This window comes from Grammomys surdaster, unplaced genomic scaffold, assembly GCF_004785775.1.
Source record: "Grammomys surdaster isolate TR1022 unplaced genomic scaffold, NIH_TR_1.0 252, whole genome shotgun sequence".
Lineage (NCBI taxonomy): Eukaryota > Metazoa > Chordata > Mammalia > Rodentia > Muridae > Grammomys > Grammomys surdaster.
The window spans coordinates 1-20,555 of NW_021604693.1; the positions used below are offsets into that span (position 1 = coordinate 1).

At 49.4% G+C, this 20,555-nt stretch overlaps 2 protein-coding genes across 3 annotated transcripts; both read left to right on the forward strand.

The window, feature by feature from the left end:
• Positions 1–38: 38 nt before the first annotated feature.
• Positions 39–7,211, forward strand: Ptprh (protein tyrosine phosphatase receptor type H; the record flags this gene model as incomplete). The annotated part of the gene is made up of 9 exons (XM_028775103.1): positions 39–85; positions 3,642–3,732; positions 4,500–4,590; positions 4,862–4,938; positions 5,048–5,182; positions 5,384–5,506; positions 5,631–5,791; positions 6,589–6,724; positions 6,812–7,211. Coding segments are annotated over 9 exons (1,026 nt in total), but the record flags the coding sequence as incomplete, so codon positions are not given.
• A 1,290-nt stretch (positions 7,212–8,501) lies between these two features.
• Positions 8,502–16,912, forward strand: Syt5 (synaptotagmin 5). 2 transcript variants are annotated; one of them, XM_028775097.1, is made up of 9 exons: positions 8,502–8,757; positions 9,678–9,820; positions 10,315–10,487; positions 13,292–13,411; positions 13,543–13,710; positions 14,071–14,238; positions 14,509–14,626; positions 15,444–15,577; positions 16,387–16,912. In XM_028775097.1, the coding sequence occupies exons 2-9, from the start codon at positions 9,742–9,744 to the stop codon at positions 16,585–16,587; spliced, it is 1,161 nt and encodes a 386-aa protein (XP_028630930.1). In that variant the 5' UTR covers positions 8,502–8,757; positions 9,678–9,741; the 3' UTR covers positions 16,588–16,912. The 2 variants fall into 2 exon arrangements, with proteins under 2 accessions (XP_028630930.1, XP_028630931.1); XM_028775098.1 differs by having other exon boundaries at positions 8,533–8,757; positions 9,718–9,820.
• The last annotated feature ends 3,643 nt before the right edge of the window (positions 16,913–20,555 follow it).

A 20,555-nucleotide genomic window follows, 5' to 3' on the forward strand; every position in this document is an offset into this window, starting at 1 on the left:
GGCTCAGGCCCCGTGCTTTACAGTGTCTTCCTTCCAGGAGAAAGAAGAGGCAGCCAAAGGAAGTGCCCAAGGATCTGGTGTTCAGGTGAGAGGCTGGGGGAGCATCGCAGGGAATCACTGTCAGGTCAGTCACATCCGCTGCTCACTGGGCCGGTCAGAGGGTAGAGACAATGAGTTTCCTCAGACAAGCCTCAGAAGGGACCAGTGACCCCTGCAGTGGGACACAGCCAGTTCAAGGACTCAATTCTTTTTTTCTTTAAAATTTTTGTTTATTATTCTTTGAAAATTTCTGTATGTGTATGCAATATGGTTTGGTCATATTCAGCATAATTTTAAAAAATTGATTTTATGTGTATGAGTGTTTTCCTGCATGTATGTCTGCTTTACTGCACACAGTCTTGGTGCCTGAGGAGGCCAGATGAGGACATTAGATCCCAAAAGAACCAGAGTGACAGATGGTCGTGAGCTGCCATGTGGGTGTGGGCGCTGGGGATTGAACCTGAGTCCTCTGGAAGACCAGCCAATTCTCTTAACCACTGAGCCATCTCTCCAGTCCCTATCCCAATTTTATTTATTTATTTATTTATTTATTTATTTATTTATTTCCATACAACAAAGTGCATGGGAAGTGGTTAGAGGATCACTTGTGGGAATTGGTTCTCTCTTTCTACATGTGGGTCTTGGGTATCAAACTCAACTTGTGTTCTAGCACCGGGAATTGCTAAAAGGCAAGAGATTCTAGACTTTGATCTATGTGTGGAAACGAATAAAGGAAGAAGAGAGGAGAGGGGGGTTGAGGAACACACTAGACAGCCTTAAAACTGTAGGAGGGGGTCAGGCGTGGTGGTCCATGCCTTCAATCCCAGCACTTCAGAGGCAGAGGCAGGCTGGTCTCTTGAGTTCTGAGACCAGCCTGGTCTACATAGTGAGATGCAAGACAGTCCAGACTCCACAACAAAACTCAATCTCAGAAACCAAAATAAAACCTAAATAAATAACAACTGAAGACGGTCTGTCAAGATGGTTCAGTCTGGAAGGGACTTGCTATGGAGCCTTATGTCCTGAGTCCAGTTCACAGGATTCACACTGTGGAAAGAAAGTGTGATTCCCACCAGCTGTTGCCTCAAACTCACAGAGATCTGCCTCCTGAATGCTGGGAATAAAGGCATGCCCCATCACCATGGCTCTTGTACTATTATTTTAGAGGCAAGCTTTCGTTATGTAGTCCTGGCTGGCCTTAGACTCTCGGTGCTTCTCCTGCCTCAGTGTCATGAACACTGACTGGGCTTTTGACCATGCCACTGATGGACACTTGCATTGAGTTGTTGTCTGACTTCACACACACACATCCATGCATGCTCCCCTACCTCATTCCGCAAACATACACTAAATAAAGCACGTAATTAAAAAACTGCTAGAGGAAAAGCAAGGCCAGGTGGAAAGGATGTGAGCGCAGATTTGAAGTAACTCAGGTGTGTCCTGTGAATTCACCAGGGGCTTGGAAAAAACTTCTTCCAAACAGGGATGGCACTGAAAGCTCGGAGGGCTCCAATGCCCGCAGCCTGACGAGTAAGTGAGTCTGCGGGAATTGCCTGCAGAGCCTTGGCTGCCCATGGAAAGAGGGCTGTGTTCTCCAAGCCTGATCTGTACCTACCATCAGGCAGACTTTGTGACATGTCTAGAGCAGGAAGGATGCAAACCTAGGCCTTGCACGCCACCATGTGTTCAAACAGCAGAAGTGACTGCAGGCCGCAGTAAGGAAAGGCCTAACACCGGGCGAATCCTGGGAAAGTTTGTGAACCTTGGCTTCTGTGAGGGATTCCAGCAGTCTCAGAAAACTTTGTCACACTGCGGAATGGATAATTTCGCTTTGTGGAAGTCTCACATAAAGAACAGATAAATGGCTGGAAGTGGAGTTACTCAGTCTAGGACTGAGACCAGTCTTGGTGTACGGGCAAGGACTCTCCTGCTACACTGTGAATACATGGATGGGTGTAGTGACGTTGGAGATGTGTCAGGTGGGACTCGGTCAGGTGGAGCTTTGTAAGAGAAAGCAAGGATGCCAATTTACTTCTAAGGGAGACATTTGGAGAGGGTTTGCTGTTTAAGATTTTATTTTGTTCTTATTTTGTATGTGTAAGCGTGTCTCACCTGCATGTGTGTATGTGAACCATGCATGTAGGGGCAGTACTGCAGAGGACAGAAGAAAGTTCTGGATCCCCTAGAACTGGAGTTGTACATGGTTGTTGAGTCATTATGTGGATGTCTAAGTCCTCGGGAAGAGCAGCCAGTGCTCTTAAACCGGAGCCATTTCTCCAGTCCCATCTTCTTCCTTTTAAAGACCGAAAAATGATACTTACCCGTTGTATCGATAGACCACACTTAGTTTATCCATTTGTTCACTGATAGACACTTGCTCCATTACAAATTTTAAATGACATTAATGGTATGCAAGCATGTGTTGCTGTGCACTGTGTGTGTGTGTGTGTGTGTGTGTGTGTGTGTGTGAAGGAGTTGGTTCTCCCTTTCTACCCTGTGGGTCCTAGGGATCAAACCCAGGTAGTCAGGATGATAGGTTAGTGTCTCAGTAACTTTGCCTGCTGAGCTATCTTGTTGACCGTGTCCTTTTTTTTTCTTTTGTTTAAGACAGGGTTTCAGCTGGGCGATGGTGGCGCACGCCTTTAATCCCAGCACTTGGGAAGCAGAGGCAGGCGGATTTCTACAGAGTGAGTTCCAGGACAGCCAGGGCTACACAGAGAGACACTGTCTCAAAAAGTCAGGGTTTCTTTGTATAGTTCAAGTTATGGAACTCTCTTTGTAAACCAGGCTGGCCTCAAACTGACAGAGATCTACCCGCCTCTGCCTCCTGAGTGCTGGGAATAAAGGCATGCCCCACCACCATGGCTCTTGTATTATTATTTTAAGGCAAGCTTTCATCCTTAGTAGCCCTGGCTGGCCTTAAACTCTTGGTGCTTCTCCTGCCTCAGTGCCGTGAACACTGGGCTTTTGACCATGCCACTAGTGGATGCTTGTATTGCTTGCTCTTTTGGGCTGTTGTGAGCCACACTGCTGTGTATGCAGATGAGTCAATAATAATCTTTGACACCCTTCCCCTAGAAGTATTTTAGTCAGGGCACTGCTAAATCAAAATCATGGTAACTCACTACATAGACCAGGCTAGCCTCAAATTCAGAGATCTGCCTGCCTCTACCTCCCAAATGCACTGGGCTTCACTTACTTTTATGTTTCCTGGAGTATATATGGGATGTGGAGGTCAGAAGACAACCGAGGGGAGTTGGTTCTCTCCTTCCAGCTCAAGGCACCAAGGATGGAACTCAAGCAGTCGGGCTCTTTGTGTTGGGACCGTTAACTGCTGAGACATCTTACCAACCCCAAGGTGCTTAAAGTCTTTTTTTATTTGAATTTTTATTTATTTGTGTATTTTATATATGACTGCTCTGTCTGCATGTATGCCTGTGTGCCATCAGAGGGCATCAGGCCCCATTACAGATGGTTGTAAGCTGCCATGTGGTTGCTGGGAATTGAACTCGGGACCTCTGGAAGAGCATCCAGTGCCCGTAACCACTGAGCCATCTCTCCAAGCCAAGTCCTTGTTTGCTTTACCCTTCCTCTCACCACAGCTTCCCAGGGGATATCCCGGCCAAAGACTTTGCCGACCATGTCAGGGAGAATGAAAAGGACAGCAACTGTGGATTTGCTGAGGAGTACCAGGTGAGTGAGAAGAAATGCAACAGAGCTGGCTCTCTCTTGTCCTATTATTTTAGAGGTACGGTTTCATTATGTAGGTGTAGCTAGCCCTTGGTGTTCCTCCTGCCTCTGTGTCAAGAACACTGGGTAAGGGATTATTGACTAAAGCATGGACAACAACCTAACAGTGACTATACCACTGAAGAAAATGGCTCTTCCTTCTCCAGCAACCAACAGCTCCCTGTAGGCCACCTATAAACCTCACCTCCTTTCTGAGACAGGGACTCATGTATTCCAGGCTAGCCTGGAGCATGCTATATAGCCAAGGATGATCTTGAACCTACAATCCTCCCCTGACCTCTTATGTGCTGGGATTGAAGGTGTGCTCCACCACATCTGGTTCACGCTGTGCCGGGGATCCAACCCAGGGCCTTGTGCATGCTAGGCAAGCACTCCACCATATGCTCAGCCCATCTCTTTCAGTCATACATACACCGTCAAGCATGTTTCTTTCCCACTCTCTGAAACCCTAAGGCAATGATGGATACTTGGCTTAATAACACAAGGACCCCCTAACGCCCCACCCAGCACATCTGTATGAGGAACCCCAACTCTACTAAATCCTCACAAGTACCCCAAGGTGGAGGCTCATATGTCTCCGATGTTTGTGAGTGCTAGGGTCCCAAGATTCAGTGGATAAACAGAAGAGGCTACGTGGAGTTGTGAGGGCGTTGGAGGAAGGCAAAGAAAATCCAACACCTTGAACCTTCTCTCTGTCTCTCTGCCTCTAGCAATTGGCCCTGGAGGGTCAAGGCCAGTCTCAAATGGCTGCATCGGCTCTAGAGAACGTATCCAAGAACCGCTACAGGAATGTACTGCCCTGTGAGTCTCTGGTGTCTGGACCTTCACCTGCCTCCCAGGGAATCAGCCAGAACCCCACTCCTGGGTCTTTCTTTTTCTCTGTCTCTGCCTCTGCCTAAGGTATCCTCTTGTCTCCGCCTCCATAGTTCTTGGGTTGTGAGCACACGCTACCATGCCTAACTTTTTGATATAGCTCCTGGATCTTGAACTGAGGTCACTTTACCAGATGAGCTGTCTCCCCAGACCCTCCCACAGCCTGCTTTTCATTGCTGATACTGGTGTGTTTTCTTAGACGACTGGTCCCGGGTTCCCCTTCAGCCCCTCCCCGAGGAACCAGGCTCCGACTATATCAACGCCAGCTTTATGCCGGTAAGTTGGCAGCAGGGTGTGGCACTCAATGAGCCTGGAGAGATAAAGAACTGAAGGGGGGGTGGTCATCTGATGGCCTCCCTTTGACACACCTGCTTTCCTCAACTAGGGTCTCTGGAGCCCCAAGGAGTTCATTGCAACCCAGGGTCCCCTGCCTCACACTGTGAGCGATTTCTGGCGAATGGTGTGGGAACAACAGAGCCACACCCTGGTGATGCTGACCAACTGCATGGAGTCTGGACGGGTGAGAAGAGATTTCCACCCTTGTGCTAAAGCCTCAGGCATCCGCATACATATGCACACACAGGCATATTCCTTCCCCACAGGACACCAACACTGTGCCACGCCACGCCACACCATGCCATGCCACACTCCCCCCCCCCACATACAAACAAAAACAGAAAGTGCACTGCTCTTTGCTGACTGTCCTTGTCTCCCTTCCCAGGTGAAGTGTGAGCATTACTGGCCCCTGGATGCTCAGCCCTGCACTCACGGGCAGCTGCAGGTGACACTGATTAGTGAGGAGGTGACAGAAAACTGGACAGTGAGACATCTTCAGCTCTTCCATGTGAGTCCCTCTCACGCTATCCAGAACCCCTCAAGAGGTCTCCCTGCAGTGTGTGTTCCAGAGAGTCCCCTATTAGGCATAGAAACTTCTGGAGCCTCCCTCCTCAGCCCTCACCTCCTTTCAGATGAAAGAACAGCAGATTTTCTCTGTGCGCCAATTCCACTACCTGGCCTGGCCAGATCACGGAGTTCCTTACTCCCCAGACCCCTTGCTGGCTTTCCAAAAGGTGCTTCGGCAATGGTTGGATCAGACCATAGACGGAGGTCCACCCATTGTGCATTGCAGGTGAGTGTCACCCTCTCACTCTGTCCCTGTCCCCAGGGACTCAGAATCCATTACAGACATGCACACATACATATAATTAAAAGTCAAATAATATTTAAAAGTGATTTGAGGTGGGACATGGTGGCATACCTGTAATCCAAGCACTTGGGAGGCAGAGGTGGGTGGGTCTTTAAGTTCTAGGCCAGCCTGGTCTTCAGACTGAGTTCCAGGACAGCCAGGACTACACAGAGAAATTATGTTCTGAAAAACCCAAACCTCAGACAGGGGTGGTCCACACTTTTAGTCCCAGGACTCAGAAGGCAGAGCTAGTCAGATCTCTCTGAGTTTGAGACCAGCCTGGTTTACACAGAGAGAGCTCCTGGACAGCAAGCACTACATAGAGAAACCCTGTGTGGACAAACAAATCAAATGAAAACAACAAAACCCAATTTGTTTAGGCATTCTTCCTGTGAATTTCAGTTCCAGACCTGTTATTAGCTTTGTGGCCTAGGGCACAAGACTTCTCCTTTCTCAGTTTTCATTTTGTTACCTGTAAAGTGGGTGTGCTGATACATCTTATTTTCATGCTTGGAAACACTGAAAAGATGAAGCAGGGTTCACAGCAGATGACCAATGGATGTGGAAAACCCCAGGCCCAGTTACGGTCCTCCTTTGCTTCCCCGTCCCTGCTTAAACTGTGTCTTGCTGAGTGCTGTACTCTCTGGGTGATCCAAACCCATGCAATCTCAGTACCTACAACTCCAGACTTCCCGCCTCCCTGTCCCGGATGGCTGACCCCTGTCTTGTTCCTTACCTAGTGCTGGCGTGGGCCGGACGGGCACCCTCATTGCACTGGATGTCCTGCTGCGGCAGCTGGAGTGTGAGGGGCTCGTAGGTCCCTTCAGCTTTGTGAAGAAGATGAGAGAAAGCCGGCCACTGATGGTGCAGACGGAGGTGAAGAGCTTTCGGGGACAGCATGGGTGTGGTGGGGGATGTGGGACCCTTCAGGAAGCAATCTCTCATTCTGTGTGTCCTCCCTAGGCCCAGTATGTGTTTCTCCATCAGTGCATCTTGAGATCCCTCCAGAAGTCAGCTCAAGCCCTCGCCCCAAAGGAGGAGATATATGAGAACGTGGCAAGCTTAGTGTACGAGAATGCATCTGCCATCAGGGCCCATGAGTCTGAGGTCTCAGCTTCTGGGTGCTGAGCCCAGACACAAAAATACTCAGGCCAGATCTGGACCTGTCCTGGAGCCCAGATACCTGGACCTCCAAGAGAACTGAGGATTGGAGTCCCAGCCTCCCCAACCCCATGGGAGGAAGTCACTGGAAACCCATCTCCTGTTGTCCAAGGGCAGGAAGGGGCTGATGTACTTCAGCTTGTGGGCCTGTGAGCACTGGAGCCTGAGGGCAGGGGTGACAGGTAGGTTTCCTGTTCTTTGAGTGGAGGTAGCTACGGCCTGGGTTGCAGGCTCTCAAAGAGTCAGGCTGGAACCTGGATTCAGAAGAAGGACTCAGGATCTGGAATGCTACTACCTGAGAAGCAAAGGCAGGCAGGTACCTGCCCCCTTTTTATCTCAGAAACCAAATCAGTCCCCTTTAATCCAAAGCTGAAGGGAGTCCCTTTGCTTGTAGTCTCTGTGGGCCTCATGTCTGTACATTCTTTCCTTCTATATAATTTATTAAACTGTTCTCCCCAAAGGCGGCTAATGGGTTTTTGTCTCTGGAGATAACACTGGGGTAGGAGAGGGGCTCCAGGCTTAAAGACTAAGTAAACATCTATTCAGGGAACTTGAGGAGGACGTTGTATTCCACCACCCCCTAAAAGGTACAGGATTTGGGCTGGGACGATAGCCCAGTTGGTAAAGTAATTGCTTTGGAAACCTGGGATCTAGGGTTGGGCCCCGGAGCCCATGTGGAAGAAGCTGGGTGTAGTGAGTCTTGCTTGTGATGGCAGAGGTAAGGAGACAGCGGTAGGCAGATCCCTGGGGCTTAATAGCCAGTCAGCCTAGCCTACTCAGTGTGTTCCAAGCCAGTGAGACTGTCTCTCAAAACAAGATAGATAGGGATACTAAGATGGTTCATCTGGGAAAGACCCTTCCTGTCAGGCCTAATGACCTGAGTTCAATCCCCAGGACCCCAGAACCCCAGGACCCAGGTGGTTGAAGGAGAGAGCCAGTGGCCTTCAAACTGTCCTCTGACCCCCACAAACCCACTCCTCCATACAAATAAAGAAGTGTAATTTAAGTTTTTAAAAGGTGGATGGCACCTGATGGAAAACATGCTGAGTTGTCTTCTGACCTTCACACACACACACGCACACACACATGAATGTGCGCCACTATACACACTAACACATGTGCACGCACACACACATATGCAAGAAGGATAGGTTGTGTGTTGGCTACAGCCAGGGACATAAGGGTTTTTGCTTCCTGGGATTGGTTTAGGGAACACGATGTCTGAGAGCAGAGATGCTGGCGGCTCCAATTCCTTGCCTTGAGAATCTGGGTCTCCAGAGAGGGGATTTTCATAGGTTCTAAAACCGACTGCCCTGGAATTGCATTGTAAAAGGTGTGTGTGTGTGTGTGTGTGTGTGTGTGTGTGTGTGTGTGTGTGTGTTTTGTCGGGGCTGGCACTCAGTATAGATGTCTGATGACTTAGCCAGACGTCAGAATATTCTAGGGTACTAAGATCAACGTATGTGGGCGCCATGGTGGTTCTCGGGTGTGGCGGGCCGAGGGGCGGAGCAGGGCGTTCTCCCTTCTCCGGGGCAGAACACGCACGCACACATATGCACACATACACTCGCGCGCGGGCGCTCCCACACAGGGGCGCAGACATTAGCCTGGCTAGGCTCAGCCGCGCCCCCACCCTGCCAAGCCGTGTGCTCAGCACACACAGGACAGCGCCATCCACCCACGTGCTGGGGGCGGGGTCCCGGCAGCCCGCAGCACTTCCAGGAGGGTCCTGTCCAGCCACCTAGCAGGTAGGAGCTGTTTGGACCCCTTGTCCAAGCCACATCCTCAGTCCCATTCGTGGGGGGACCGGCGTGTGTGGGTGCGGTAGAGGAGGGTCGCTGACAAGGGTCAACTCTGAGCGGCAGGCTGAAGCCCTAACCGAGGAGATTGCTATGTGGAGAGAAGAGACAGGTGTGGAAACAAAGGGAGCAGGTTGGTAGTCAAAAAAGCAAAAACGAACCGAGAGAGGCAGGCTAGACAACAGAGGGCAGTAGAGGCGCGGATGAGAGAAGGTTGTGGGGGACAGAAGAGGGAAGATGTCCATCTGGGGTCGAGAAAGAAGTGGAGGCTGAGACGGTCACGAGAACAGGTGTGAAGACAGAGTCAGGGTGAGCGAGAGAGACTCATGAGCAAGAGGATGCGAAGGCCCAGCAGAGGTGCTGGGGCAGGTTCCCCACTTTACCAGCAAGAGTAGTGATGCAAGGGGTCCCATGAGGAGGGAAGAGCCGCTGTGGATGCACAGATCACAGGCCGCCCTCCCTGGGCCACGGGATCCCGGACCTGGGTCCCATGCACCGGCACCGCCCGGACTTCGTTTCTGTGCGTCAGTCCCTCCCGTTGTCTTGGCAACAGGCTTGTTGCCCAGCAACCAGCACTGCTATCACCCTGCCTGGAGCCTGGCGGTCGCTCAGGGCAACCTGTGGTCTGCTGGTTCCCACGCCTGCCTGTGCCCACTTCCGGTTCAAGCCCTAGGGAAGAGCGAGGAAGGGGTAGAAGAGAATGGCTGGAGTGGTAAACAGAGAGGGAGTATCCCTCTGTGATGGAATTGGGTCCCCCAAAGCCTGTCCTTGGCATGAAGAGGCTGAGATTAACTCCCAGTGTGCATCAACAATTAGTGGGACTTAGGGTTCTTTGATGCGTGAGAAAACTCACTGGACGCTTTGGGTAGGAGAGGAGTGGGGGAATAGGGTATTTGGGTACCTCTGCAGGAAGCACAGCAGGACCCTGACGCCATGTTCCCGGAACCCCCGACCCCGGGGTCTCCAGCGCCTGAGACACCTCCAGACTCCAGCCGCATCAGGCAAGGCGCAGGTGAGGAACCTCTAGGTTAGCCCTAGTTGAAAGCCTCGCAGGATCCCCAGGGAAGGGTCTCAGTTGCAAAGACTCGGGTGGGTAGTTTGGAAAATCCGGCAGGGATCGTAAGTCGGTAGCTCAGACTAGACTCTGAAATACTGAGGAAAACAAGAAATGGATCACGGGTGTGGCATGGAATGGGATCAGAAGTGGGTGAATGGAAACTGAGGCCCAGGGGTGAGCAAAGCTTCTAAAAGCAGTAGGAGTCGAGCAGAAATTAAACTGGGTGTAGAGACGTCAGAATTATAAGAAAACCAATAATGTCGGCTTGGGTTAGGGCATAAACTGAGGTTTATAGGTGAGATTGGTTGGAAGGAAAATTGGGATTAAAATATGATGGAGTTGGGTATAGGGAAAACCAGGCTAGATTCAAGCTGCTTTATGGAATCAAGACTGAGCTAGCCAGCCACCTTCCCAGTGCTTTGATATATGTCATGTCCATCCTTCTGCAGTGCCTGCCTGGGTCCTGGCTACTATCGTGCTGGGCTCAGGCCTCCTGGTCTTCAGCAGCTGTTTCTGTCTCTACCGGAAGCGCTGTCGGAAACGGATGGGCAAAAAGAGTCAGGCCCAAGCCCAAGTCCATCTTCAGGAAGTGAAGGAGCTGGGACGGAGTTACATAGATAAGGTGGGACACAGCCCAGCCTCTCAAACCTTCCCTTTGCACACACCCCCCACCACCCCGCTCCCGTGAATGTCCTAGCTATCTTCTGTCCTTGGCCCCTTAACAACAACTCCTCCTCCTCCTCCTCCTCCTCCTCCTCCTCCTCCTCCTCCTCTTCCTCCTCCTCCTCCTCCTCCTCCTCCTCCTCCTCCTCCTCCTTCTTCTTCTTCTTCTTCTTCTTCTTCTTCTTCTTTTTGAGACAGGGTTTCTCTGTGTAGCCCTGACTGTCCTGGAACTCACTCTGTAGACCAGGCTGGCCTGGAACTCAGAAATCTGCCTGCCTCTGCCTCCCAAGTGCTGGGATTAAAAGCATGGGCCACCACTGCCCGGCGCCCCTTCACTTCTTAATCCCACTTTATCTACTGGACTCTGGGGATCAGAGCTAGCAACTATCTAGCCATGAGAACTCTCTGGTCTGAGCTGGACATGATGGTGTACATGTATAGTTCCAGCATTTGGGGAGGCCCAGGCTGTAGGATTGCTGTGAGTTCAAGGTCAGCCAGAACTATATAGATTGACTGCAATGCCAATCTGGGCTACAAAGTGAGAGTTTGACTCAATCAAAATGAAATCAGGGCTGAGAACCTAGCTCTGTGCATGTCTATAGCTCCTACAGTTGGAGTAGGGCTGGGGTGGGGGATGGAGGGTGGTAGAGACAGACATATCTCTGGAACACCATGGCCAGCCAGTCTAGCGGAAATGGTAAACTCTACGTTCAATGAGAGATCTTGTCTCAAAAAATAAGGTGGAGAGTGATAGAGAAAGACACCCAAAATCGACCTCCAGCCTCCACATACACAGGAATAGATTGTGTATACCAACATGCACAGGCATACATCACATACACACACACATACACATACACACATACACATACACACATACACACACACATACACACACATACACATACACACACATACATATATACACACACACATACACACATACACACACATACATACACACACACACATACACACACATACACACATACACACATACACACATACACACACATACACACACATACACACATACACACACATACACAGACATACACACACACAGACACACACACATACACACACAGACACACACACATACATATACATACACACACAGACATACACATACACACACACAGACATACACACACACATACATACAAACGCTTATATATACACACACACACACACACACTGAGTCCTATCTACAGCCACACTACTCTAAATATTTTGAAGAACTTACTCTAGCATATGTGTCATATATGTGTATAAATGGACACAGAGAGAGAGAGAGAGAGAGAGAGAGAGAGAGAGCGCAAGGAGTTAGATGGACTCTTCAAAAATAAAAGACTAAGGAGATCTGTCCGTGCTTAAGAGCACTTGTTCACTTGCTCTCTTCCATAGGACTGAGTTCTGTCCCCAGCACCCACATGGGGTGGCTCACAACCACCTGTAACTCAACTTCAGGGTATTCAGTGCCTCTGGGTCCCGCGCAGACCTGCTCTCGCATGCACATGTCCATGTGAAGACACACCCCTACACATAATTTAAGATATAAAAGTAAGTAGTAAAAAGATAACAGGGCTGCCGCGATGGCTCAGCAGTAGAGAGCACTGGCTGCTCTTCCAGAGGTCCTGAGTTCAATTCCCAGCAATCACATGATGGCTCACGACCATTGATAAACAGATCTGATGCCCTCTGCTGGCATGCAGGTGTACATGCAGCAGAGCACTCACATAAAATAAATAAAATGAACAAAAATAAATAAAATAAAAAATCTTAAAAAATGTTTAAAAAAAAGACAGCTGGGCAGTGGTGGCGCACACCTTTAATCCCAGCACTAGTGAGGCAGAGGCAGGTGGATCTCTGAGTTTGAGGCCAGCCTGATCTGCAGAGAGAGTTCTAGGACAGTCAGAGCTACACAAAGAAACCCTGTCATGAAAAACCAACAACTACAACAATAACAACAACAATAATAGGAATGATAATAAAAGACTCTGGTAGAATATTAGGCATCCGAGTGCACAGTAGAATGCAGGCCAGGCAATTTGGGGTTTCCAACCCTACGGACCATTTTTCATCTGTTGGAACTACACCTTTGTTCTCTGAGTTCATGGTAATTAACACATACCTCCCCTCCTTGCTCAACACATAGCTGTTATCATATTATTACCTCTGAGGATTCCCTTTGGAATTTCCAGCCTCCATTCCTATTATTTAAGCCATCCTGTGTCAGAATCAACTCCATCTTTGTGAATTCTGGATGTAATGTCACACAGACTTAGTGAATCAGAATGCCTAACAAGGTGACCCTGGTACTTTGCCACTCATCTCTGGTGGGTTAGATTCACACTAGACTATGGCCTAGGTTAAAAACAACAACAACAACACTACTTACGTGCTAAGTGCCAAGCACATGCTAAATATACCATTTCTCCTGCACATTTTCCCCTGACCGTATCAGTGGTGGTAATTTGTACTGTTATCCCAATACAGTCGTTAGGATGTGGAGGAGTAAACAGTCCCAGCACGGTGTCTCACTATGTCTATTTCCTGTCCATAGCAGACATCACTAATCAGATGCCGACAGATATGTCGCCTTTACGCTACCATGTCGCATTCCACACATTATTAATCAAACAACTGTTTAGACAATCATTGATGGCTTGAGGGAGGGATCTGCGAGCCTCCTGAGGCTTCTGAGCCTGGAGGGTACTCGGTTCAGGGAACGATTCCACCAGCTTGCCCCTGGTTTTCTAGGTTCAGCCTGAAATAGAGGAGCTGGACCCTTCACCATCCATGCCAGGACAGCAGGTATCAGACAAGCACCAGCTAGGCCGACTGCAGTATTCACTGGATTATGACTTCCAGACTGGCCAGGTGGGTGTGAAGGAGGGTGAGTGCTTTGGAGGAAGACAGCCTCAGGTACTCCCAGTTCCCCCTTCCTAATGGAAGACTCCTCGGAAGGAAGGCTGAGACTAGAGTCCTCATGCTGTGCCTGACATCTACAGCTCCTGGTGGGCATCTTGCAAGCTGAGGGACTGGCGGCGTTGGACCTAGGAGGTTCCTCAGACCCCTACGTTAGTGTCTATCTGCTGCCAGACAAGCGGAGGCGGCATGAGACCAAGGTGCATCGGCAGACCCTGAATCCACACTTTGGAGAGACATTTGCCTTCAAGGTGAGTTCCTGTTGTCTTGGCCTCATGGTCCGTGGGGCCTGCATCTAGCCCCTGGACTGCCAAGGACTGACCCCTTCAGCTTTTCCTGGAAGAAGACACAGCTCAGGTTGCGGTTGCCAGCTCGTGTAGGGGGTGGGAAGCTGTTCATTAGGACCTAGAGTTATCCCGGAGAGCACTGTCAATCAATGGCCTTGATCATTGTATATTACTATTTGTATTCCGTTAACATGTCCGTTTCCGTCTGCGGATCCCTGTACTTGCGGTCCCGGGAACCTCACTGCCCCACTCTACTTCCACCTGAATATGCTGTCCCCCACTTCTTTGATTTCCTACCCGCCCTTTTGCATTCCCTTTCACCAGATCCCATACGTGGAACTAGGGGGCAGAGTGCTGGTCATGGCGGTGTATGACTTCGATCGCTTTTCTCGCAACGATGCCATCGGGGAGGTGCGGGTGCCTATGAGTTCAGTAAACCTGGGGTGCCCAGTGCAGGCCTGGCGAGAACTGCAGGTGGCTCCCAAAGAGGAGGTGAGTATGTGCGGCCCCTCGCATCCCTACTCTGGACCAATCAGATCACAGACTTCCACACAGTCTGCAACCCCCCCCCCTTGTTTTGATTTTTGTTTTTTGCTTTGTTGTTTTGTTTGTTTGTTTTGTCTTTCACAGATGCTGGAGGGTGAGCTAGCTGGCTCCTAGAATAGACATCCCTGGAGCTTGACTCTGAAGCATTCCATTTCAAAGCCAGTGAGCAAGGGACAGCAGCCCGACTTAAGTGATAGATTCTATTTCTCCTTTTAGCAGGAGAAACTGGGGGATATCTGCTTCTCTCTCCGCTATGTCCCCACGGCCGGGAAACTCACCGTCATTGTCCTGGAAGCTAAAAACCTGAAGAAAATGGATGTAGGAGGACTCTCAGGTGTGTGAGAAACAAAAAAATATGCAAGGGTGTGCGTGTTAGAATTTCTACTGCTGTGAAAAAAAGTATGATCAGATGGAAGCTGAGGAGGAAAAGGTTTATCTCAGAACTCTTATGTCACATTCCATCACTGAAGGAAGTCAAGGCCAGAAATCAAACACAGCGGGGGTGGTGGGTGGGGGGGGACCTGGAGTCAGGAGCTGAAGCAGAGGGGCAGGGATGAGTGCTGCCTACCTTCTTTCTCTGCATGACTTTCTCAGCCTGTTTATACCAGCTAGGACCGTTTATCCAGGATTGATACCACCCACAGTGAGCTGGTTCTCCTACATTAATCCCTAATTAAGAAAATGCCCCAGGGCTGAAGAGATGGCTCAGAGGTTAAGGGCACTGACTGTTCTTCCAAAGGTCCTGAGTTGGGCTGGAGAGATGGCTCAGCAGTTAAAGGCTAGGCTCACAACCAAAGGTCCTGAGTTCAAGTCCCATCTATAATGCGATCTGGCGCCCTCTTCTGGCCTGGAGGCATACATGCAGGAGGAATGTTGTATACATAACAAACAACAAAAATAAAAAGCCATCAGGATGGGGACTGTGTTTTTGCCTAAGGCTCTTGACCTGGAGGGTCTCTTAGGGGATAGTAGAATCCCATACCGGCTGAGGGATGATACAGATGTGATTTCATCCTGAAAGGAGGGACTCTGAGGTGTGCATGGGGTGATTCTAAGGAGGTCCAAAGGAGAGTACTCATCGCTTCCACACAACCCGATCCCCGTGAGCCTGGCAGTGGGGTGTTAAAGGAGGCAGGCCTTCTTCTCCCCAGATCCCTATGTCAAGGTGCACCTGCTCCAGGGAGGTAAAAAGGTTCGGAAGAAGAAAACCACCATTAAGAAGAACACCCTGAACCCCTATTACAACGAAGCCTTCAGCTTTGAGGTGTCCTGTGACCAGGTGCAGGTGAGTACAGCCACACCCCTGCTTCAGCCAGAATGACTCCACCACAGGAGCCCCAAGGATGATAGTGGCAAAGGGAAAGAAACCTGTATACATTGAAGAAGCCAGATGCTAAGGTCTGAGGTCCTGCTGTCCATCTCCGTTTCCTCCATTGGAGACCAGGAGGCCTGGCCCTAAAACCTGGCCTGGGTATGCTCTCCTCTAAGCAAGATTTGTAAGTATGGACAGAATGCCTGTCCCCGGCAAGCCCTGTCCTCAACAAGCCCAGACATTCCAGTTCCTATAGAAAAAGCCTTTGTGTGATCGTTAGAGACAGGGCTGACCAGGTTATGGCTTGGTTGTGGCACCCATATCAAAGACTTGTATGTTTGCCCCTTTTTTTGAACCCTGATCTCTAAGGAGACCCCCTACCAACTTCTGGACAGTGGATCCTGTGAATTTATCACTGTAGAAGTTTGTTTTAAACGAGGTGTTGTGGTGCACACCTTTAATCCCAGCAGTCTTTAGGCAGAGATGCGGGAACTGTATGAGTTTAAGGCCAGCCTGCTTTACATAACAAGTAACAGGCCAGACCACCACATAGCATGATGAAACTCCTTTTAAAACAGAGAAAGGCAGGCTTTCCTTTGCAAAGGAATAAAAGCTGCTAGCCACCTTTTCATCCTTTCCAACTGCCACGCCTCTCTGCCCCAAACTCCTGCAGCAGTGTCTCTACATAGCCTGGTCACAGGGAGAAAACGTCCTGATCAATAACCCCTGTTCCTCTCTCCATGTCTCCTTCCTATTTCCCATTTTTTCTCTGACGGCTACAGAAAGTCCAGGTGGAGCTGACCGTTTTGGATTATGACAAACTGGGCAAGAATGAGGCCATCGGGAGAGTGGCGGTGGGCGCAGCAGTCGGTGGGGCTGGCTTACGGCACTGGGCTGACATGTTGGCCAACCCCAGGAGGCCCATTGCCCAGTGGCACTCGCTGCGGCCCCCTGACAGAGCCAGGCCAATGCCTGCACCCTGAATCCCATCAAGCAAGCACCTGACCCCAGGTCCCTTGCTTCCAGCCCCTTAGCCCTCTCCCTCCTCCCCAAACATTGCATTCATTCCTACTTCCACATTGGAAATGTTTCCGGCTTCCAGTACCACTCCCGTATCCAGAAACCACAGTGATCCTGCCGGGAGGTGGGAAAGTCGGGAAATCTCAAATCCCCCGCCCCAGGGTCCTACCCTCTGCTTTGACAATCAGCTGTGAAGCCTCTGATTTCCTTTCTCCCAGTCTCTTTGCTCTTCCCACACAGCTTGACCCCTGTGCTGCTCCTGGGGCCAAATAAATACTCAACAGCTTGGAGGCCTGGCCCCAGTGCTCCTTGGTGTGTGTGTGTGTGTGTGTGTGTGTGTGTGTGTGTGTGTATGTTGGAGGTTGGACAGGACGCAGTGGCTGGAACCAAGAATGAAGCTCATTTCCAGGCTCAAAGGCATAGCAGGGCAGAGCTAACACTGGGCACCTTGGACATTCACTGCCTACTATGCACCATTCACAAACTTATCCATTCTGTCCCCAACCTTGGCTTTCTCATAAGAAATCAAACGGACAAACTTGTGATAGTAATACCTGCTGTGTGACTGCTGTGAAGAGGCAGGGAGAATCCCTTACCCATGAATGAGTCCATGTGCTCACCAGCCAGGTAAAAGGGGTGGACCCGCTGAGCCACGCCCCCACTCTCTCACCAGGGCATCCTAGGCAGGGGCTCTAACACTGAGCCACACCCCAGCCCCTCACTGGGGGATCCTGGGGGGGACTTTACCACTGAGCCACACCCCAGCCCCTCACTGGGGCATTCTAGGCAGGGGCTTTACCACTGAGCCACACCCCAGCCCCTCACTGGGAGATTCTAGGGAGGGACTTTACCACTGAGCCACGCCCCCAGCCCCTCACTGGGGATTCTAGAGAATCACTCTACCCTTAGTTCTCTTTTTACCTAAATTGACCGGCCTCACCTTAAACCCACTCTGTAGCCTTGACAGGTCTTAATCTTGTCAACTCCCACATCCTCCCTAGCGTCTGAGCTCTCAGGTCTGCAATAGCAGGGCCCTGTGCACAAAGATTTTCATGCTCAGGTATGCACTCTTCCCTCTCCTCCTTTCTCCTGTTTCTCTTTCTCTTCTTTACCTTTATTTCTTTTCTTCTATCTTATTTTCCGTGAGATTGTCTGTGTAAGTCTCTGTTCAAGTGTGGACCAAGACTAGACACGGCCCAGGCCTTCCTTACGCCTCAGTGACTTATTCTTATCCAGGAAACAAAGTCGATAAGTTTCCAACTGAAATCTTCAGAATGTCCGTGGCCGTAACTCTCTGGAGTCTCAGGAATCCATGGTCACTCTACCCTGAAATATCCAGAGACCCGATGGCCGTGCCATCTTCACGGTACCTCACCTTATCTGTAGGAGGGCAGTTATTTGAGGGAAAGTCAATGGTACCATTTCCCCCTCTGTCTTTCAAGACGAATTGCTTTTCATCATATACTTGATCGACTTCATCTCTCCCCAAACAGGATTTGGCATGGCGGACAGGTCTCTGCTGTTTGGGAAAGGAGCTCTCTGAACAGCAGATTAAGTAGGAAAATGGGACATGACGTATCCCCGGATACTATAAAATGAATAAATTTGTCCCCTGAACTTCCTGGTAGCCAATGAGCAAGGAAATCAGATCAGTTACATGGGTTCCGGTGTCCACGAGATTTAAAATTTTTCCCACAAAATCTCTGGGGGTGGTGGCACACACCTCTAATCCCAGCACTCTGGACATGGAGGCAGGCAGATCTCTGTGAGTTGGAGTTCAGCCTGGTCTACAGAGCAAGTTCTAGGACAGCCAGGGCTGTTACACAGAAAAAAACCCTGCCGGAGTCTAGCGGGGTTCAGGTCTCAAAGGGGAGCCGTGGAATCGTCGAGCGAAGGAGATTGACAGGATTTGAGGGTAAATCAAGATAGCTCATATGTTTATTGATAAAAATAGTAGTTTAATCTCAGGTAATGTTGAAAGCAGATGTGTTGGGTGTAATTTTAAAAATCCACCCTTGCTCCTTTGCCCAGGGCTGTGTTCTCGCCAGCCTGGTTATCTCTTCTTCCCAGCTAGTTTTGCCAAACCCGAGCTCCGAGACCGATCAGCCTCTGCCACCACTGGTTCTAGTTGCTTCCAGTCCTTACATGGCGAACATGCTCCTCTCCCTAGAGCCAAGCTGTAAACCACCCTCTCCATCTCCTCTCCTCCTCTCCTCCTGGGGTCCGGAAATCCCACCTTTTTTCCCTAGCAATTGGCTTCTGCCATCTTTATTGACACAATCAAGAACCAATTAGGGAAAGAATACCTCCGCCTACACAGACTTAATGATTCCAAGAAATACAGGATCTTTTCACAGATTGTTTTTAACCTGTTTTGTCCTGTTTTTCAACGTTCAGAATGAAGGAGGCAATCAACTTTATCACAGTATTTTTTCCTGTGAAGCAAAAGCAGTAAGTTCAGCGAACTCCTAACTCCCTACTGTTTTCTAGGCTCAGTCACCCCACCAGATGCCCCTTTACACTTCCTCCTGCACGCTCTCAGCCTTAGGGGTACCAGACATTGAGTCCTGAGAAACAAAACCATAAGAGCAATTTTCATTCCTCAGGGGGCGTGATGCAGCATTTGTACCGTGTAACGTAATAAGCACTGAGGTGTCTCCTAATTGTCTTCCTGTACACCTTAGTCTTACAATATGGGCCTGTTCTCCTCATACACTCCCCAGAGGAGTGGGAATGCTGGGAACCACACCCAGGTCCTCTGCAGAGCAGTAAGTGCTCCTAACCTTGTAGCCAACTCTCTACTCCCCAAACCTGTTATAATTTGGGGTAAGATATCGGGGTCTCTTGTTTTTTTTTCTAATCACAACAAAAAACAGACCAATAAAAAGAAAATCATTACAAATAGCCACTGATTTTAAGAAATAAATCCACCCATAGGGACCCACAGAGACTGAACTGACAAACAGAGAATATGCATGCAACAGACCTATGCCCTTTGCACATATGTAACAGTGCATCTCGGTCTTCATGGGGGACCTTCTGACTTTCACAGGCACTGAACACACATGTAGTGCACATACATGTAGGTAACACACACACACATCTAAGCCAGGTATGGTGACACATGCCTTAAGTCTTAGCACTCAAGAAGCAAAGGCAGCTAGATTTCTGTGAGTTCAAGGTGAGCCTGGTCTATATGGCAAGTTCCAGGTCAACCAGAGCTATGTAATAGAGAGACTTTGTCTCAAAAAAAAAAAAAAAGAGTATTCTTTTTAAAAAAAATTTTTTTAAATAAGTCCAGCGACCGGTTGTGGTGACACATGCTGGTAGAATTTGCTGAAGTAGTTAGAGGCAGGAGGATCAAGAGTTTGAGGCCAACCCAGGCTACATGGTAAAAAGAAAAAAAAAGAAACCTAGTGAATGTTGAGGTAATTTAGGGAGGTCAGAAAGATCTCTGAGGTAACATTTGAATGACATACTAAGAATGAATGACAGGCATAATGATGAGGGAGAAATAGAATAGAATGTTATTCCAGCCCCCAAAAGGAGTGAGATATGATACGATGGTGCTTGCTGTGTAGACCTGAGGTCGAATACAAAACACCAACAATATAAAAGGCAGGCATGACCGAGACTATTGGGGAGCAGAGATTCACAGATTCGGGGGGCAGCCTAACAAACATGATGAACACCAGACACCCCCCTCTGGCATGTGCATGTTCATGGTCACAGCACCCACACATGGATGTGTATACATGCATACAGCACAAAACACCTGCAAAGGAGTGAGGTGTTATGCTTCATCGTGAGTCTGGAATTATATGTTATTATAAATTATGTTTTACATTTCTTTCAGTCTGTGTGAGTGTTTTGCCTGTATGTATGTATGTATGTATGTATGTATGCCCCCAGCATGTATACTTGTGTACCA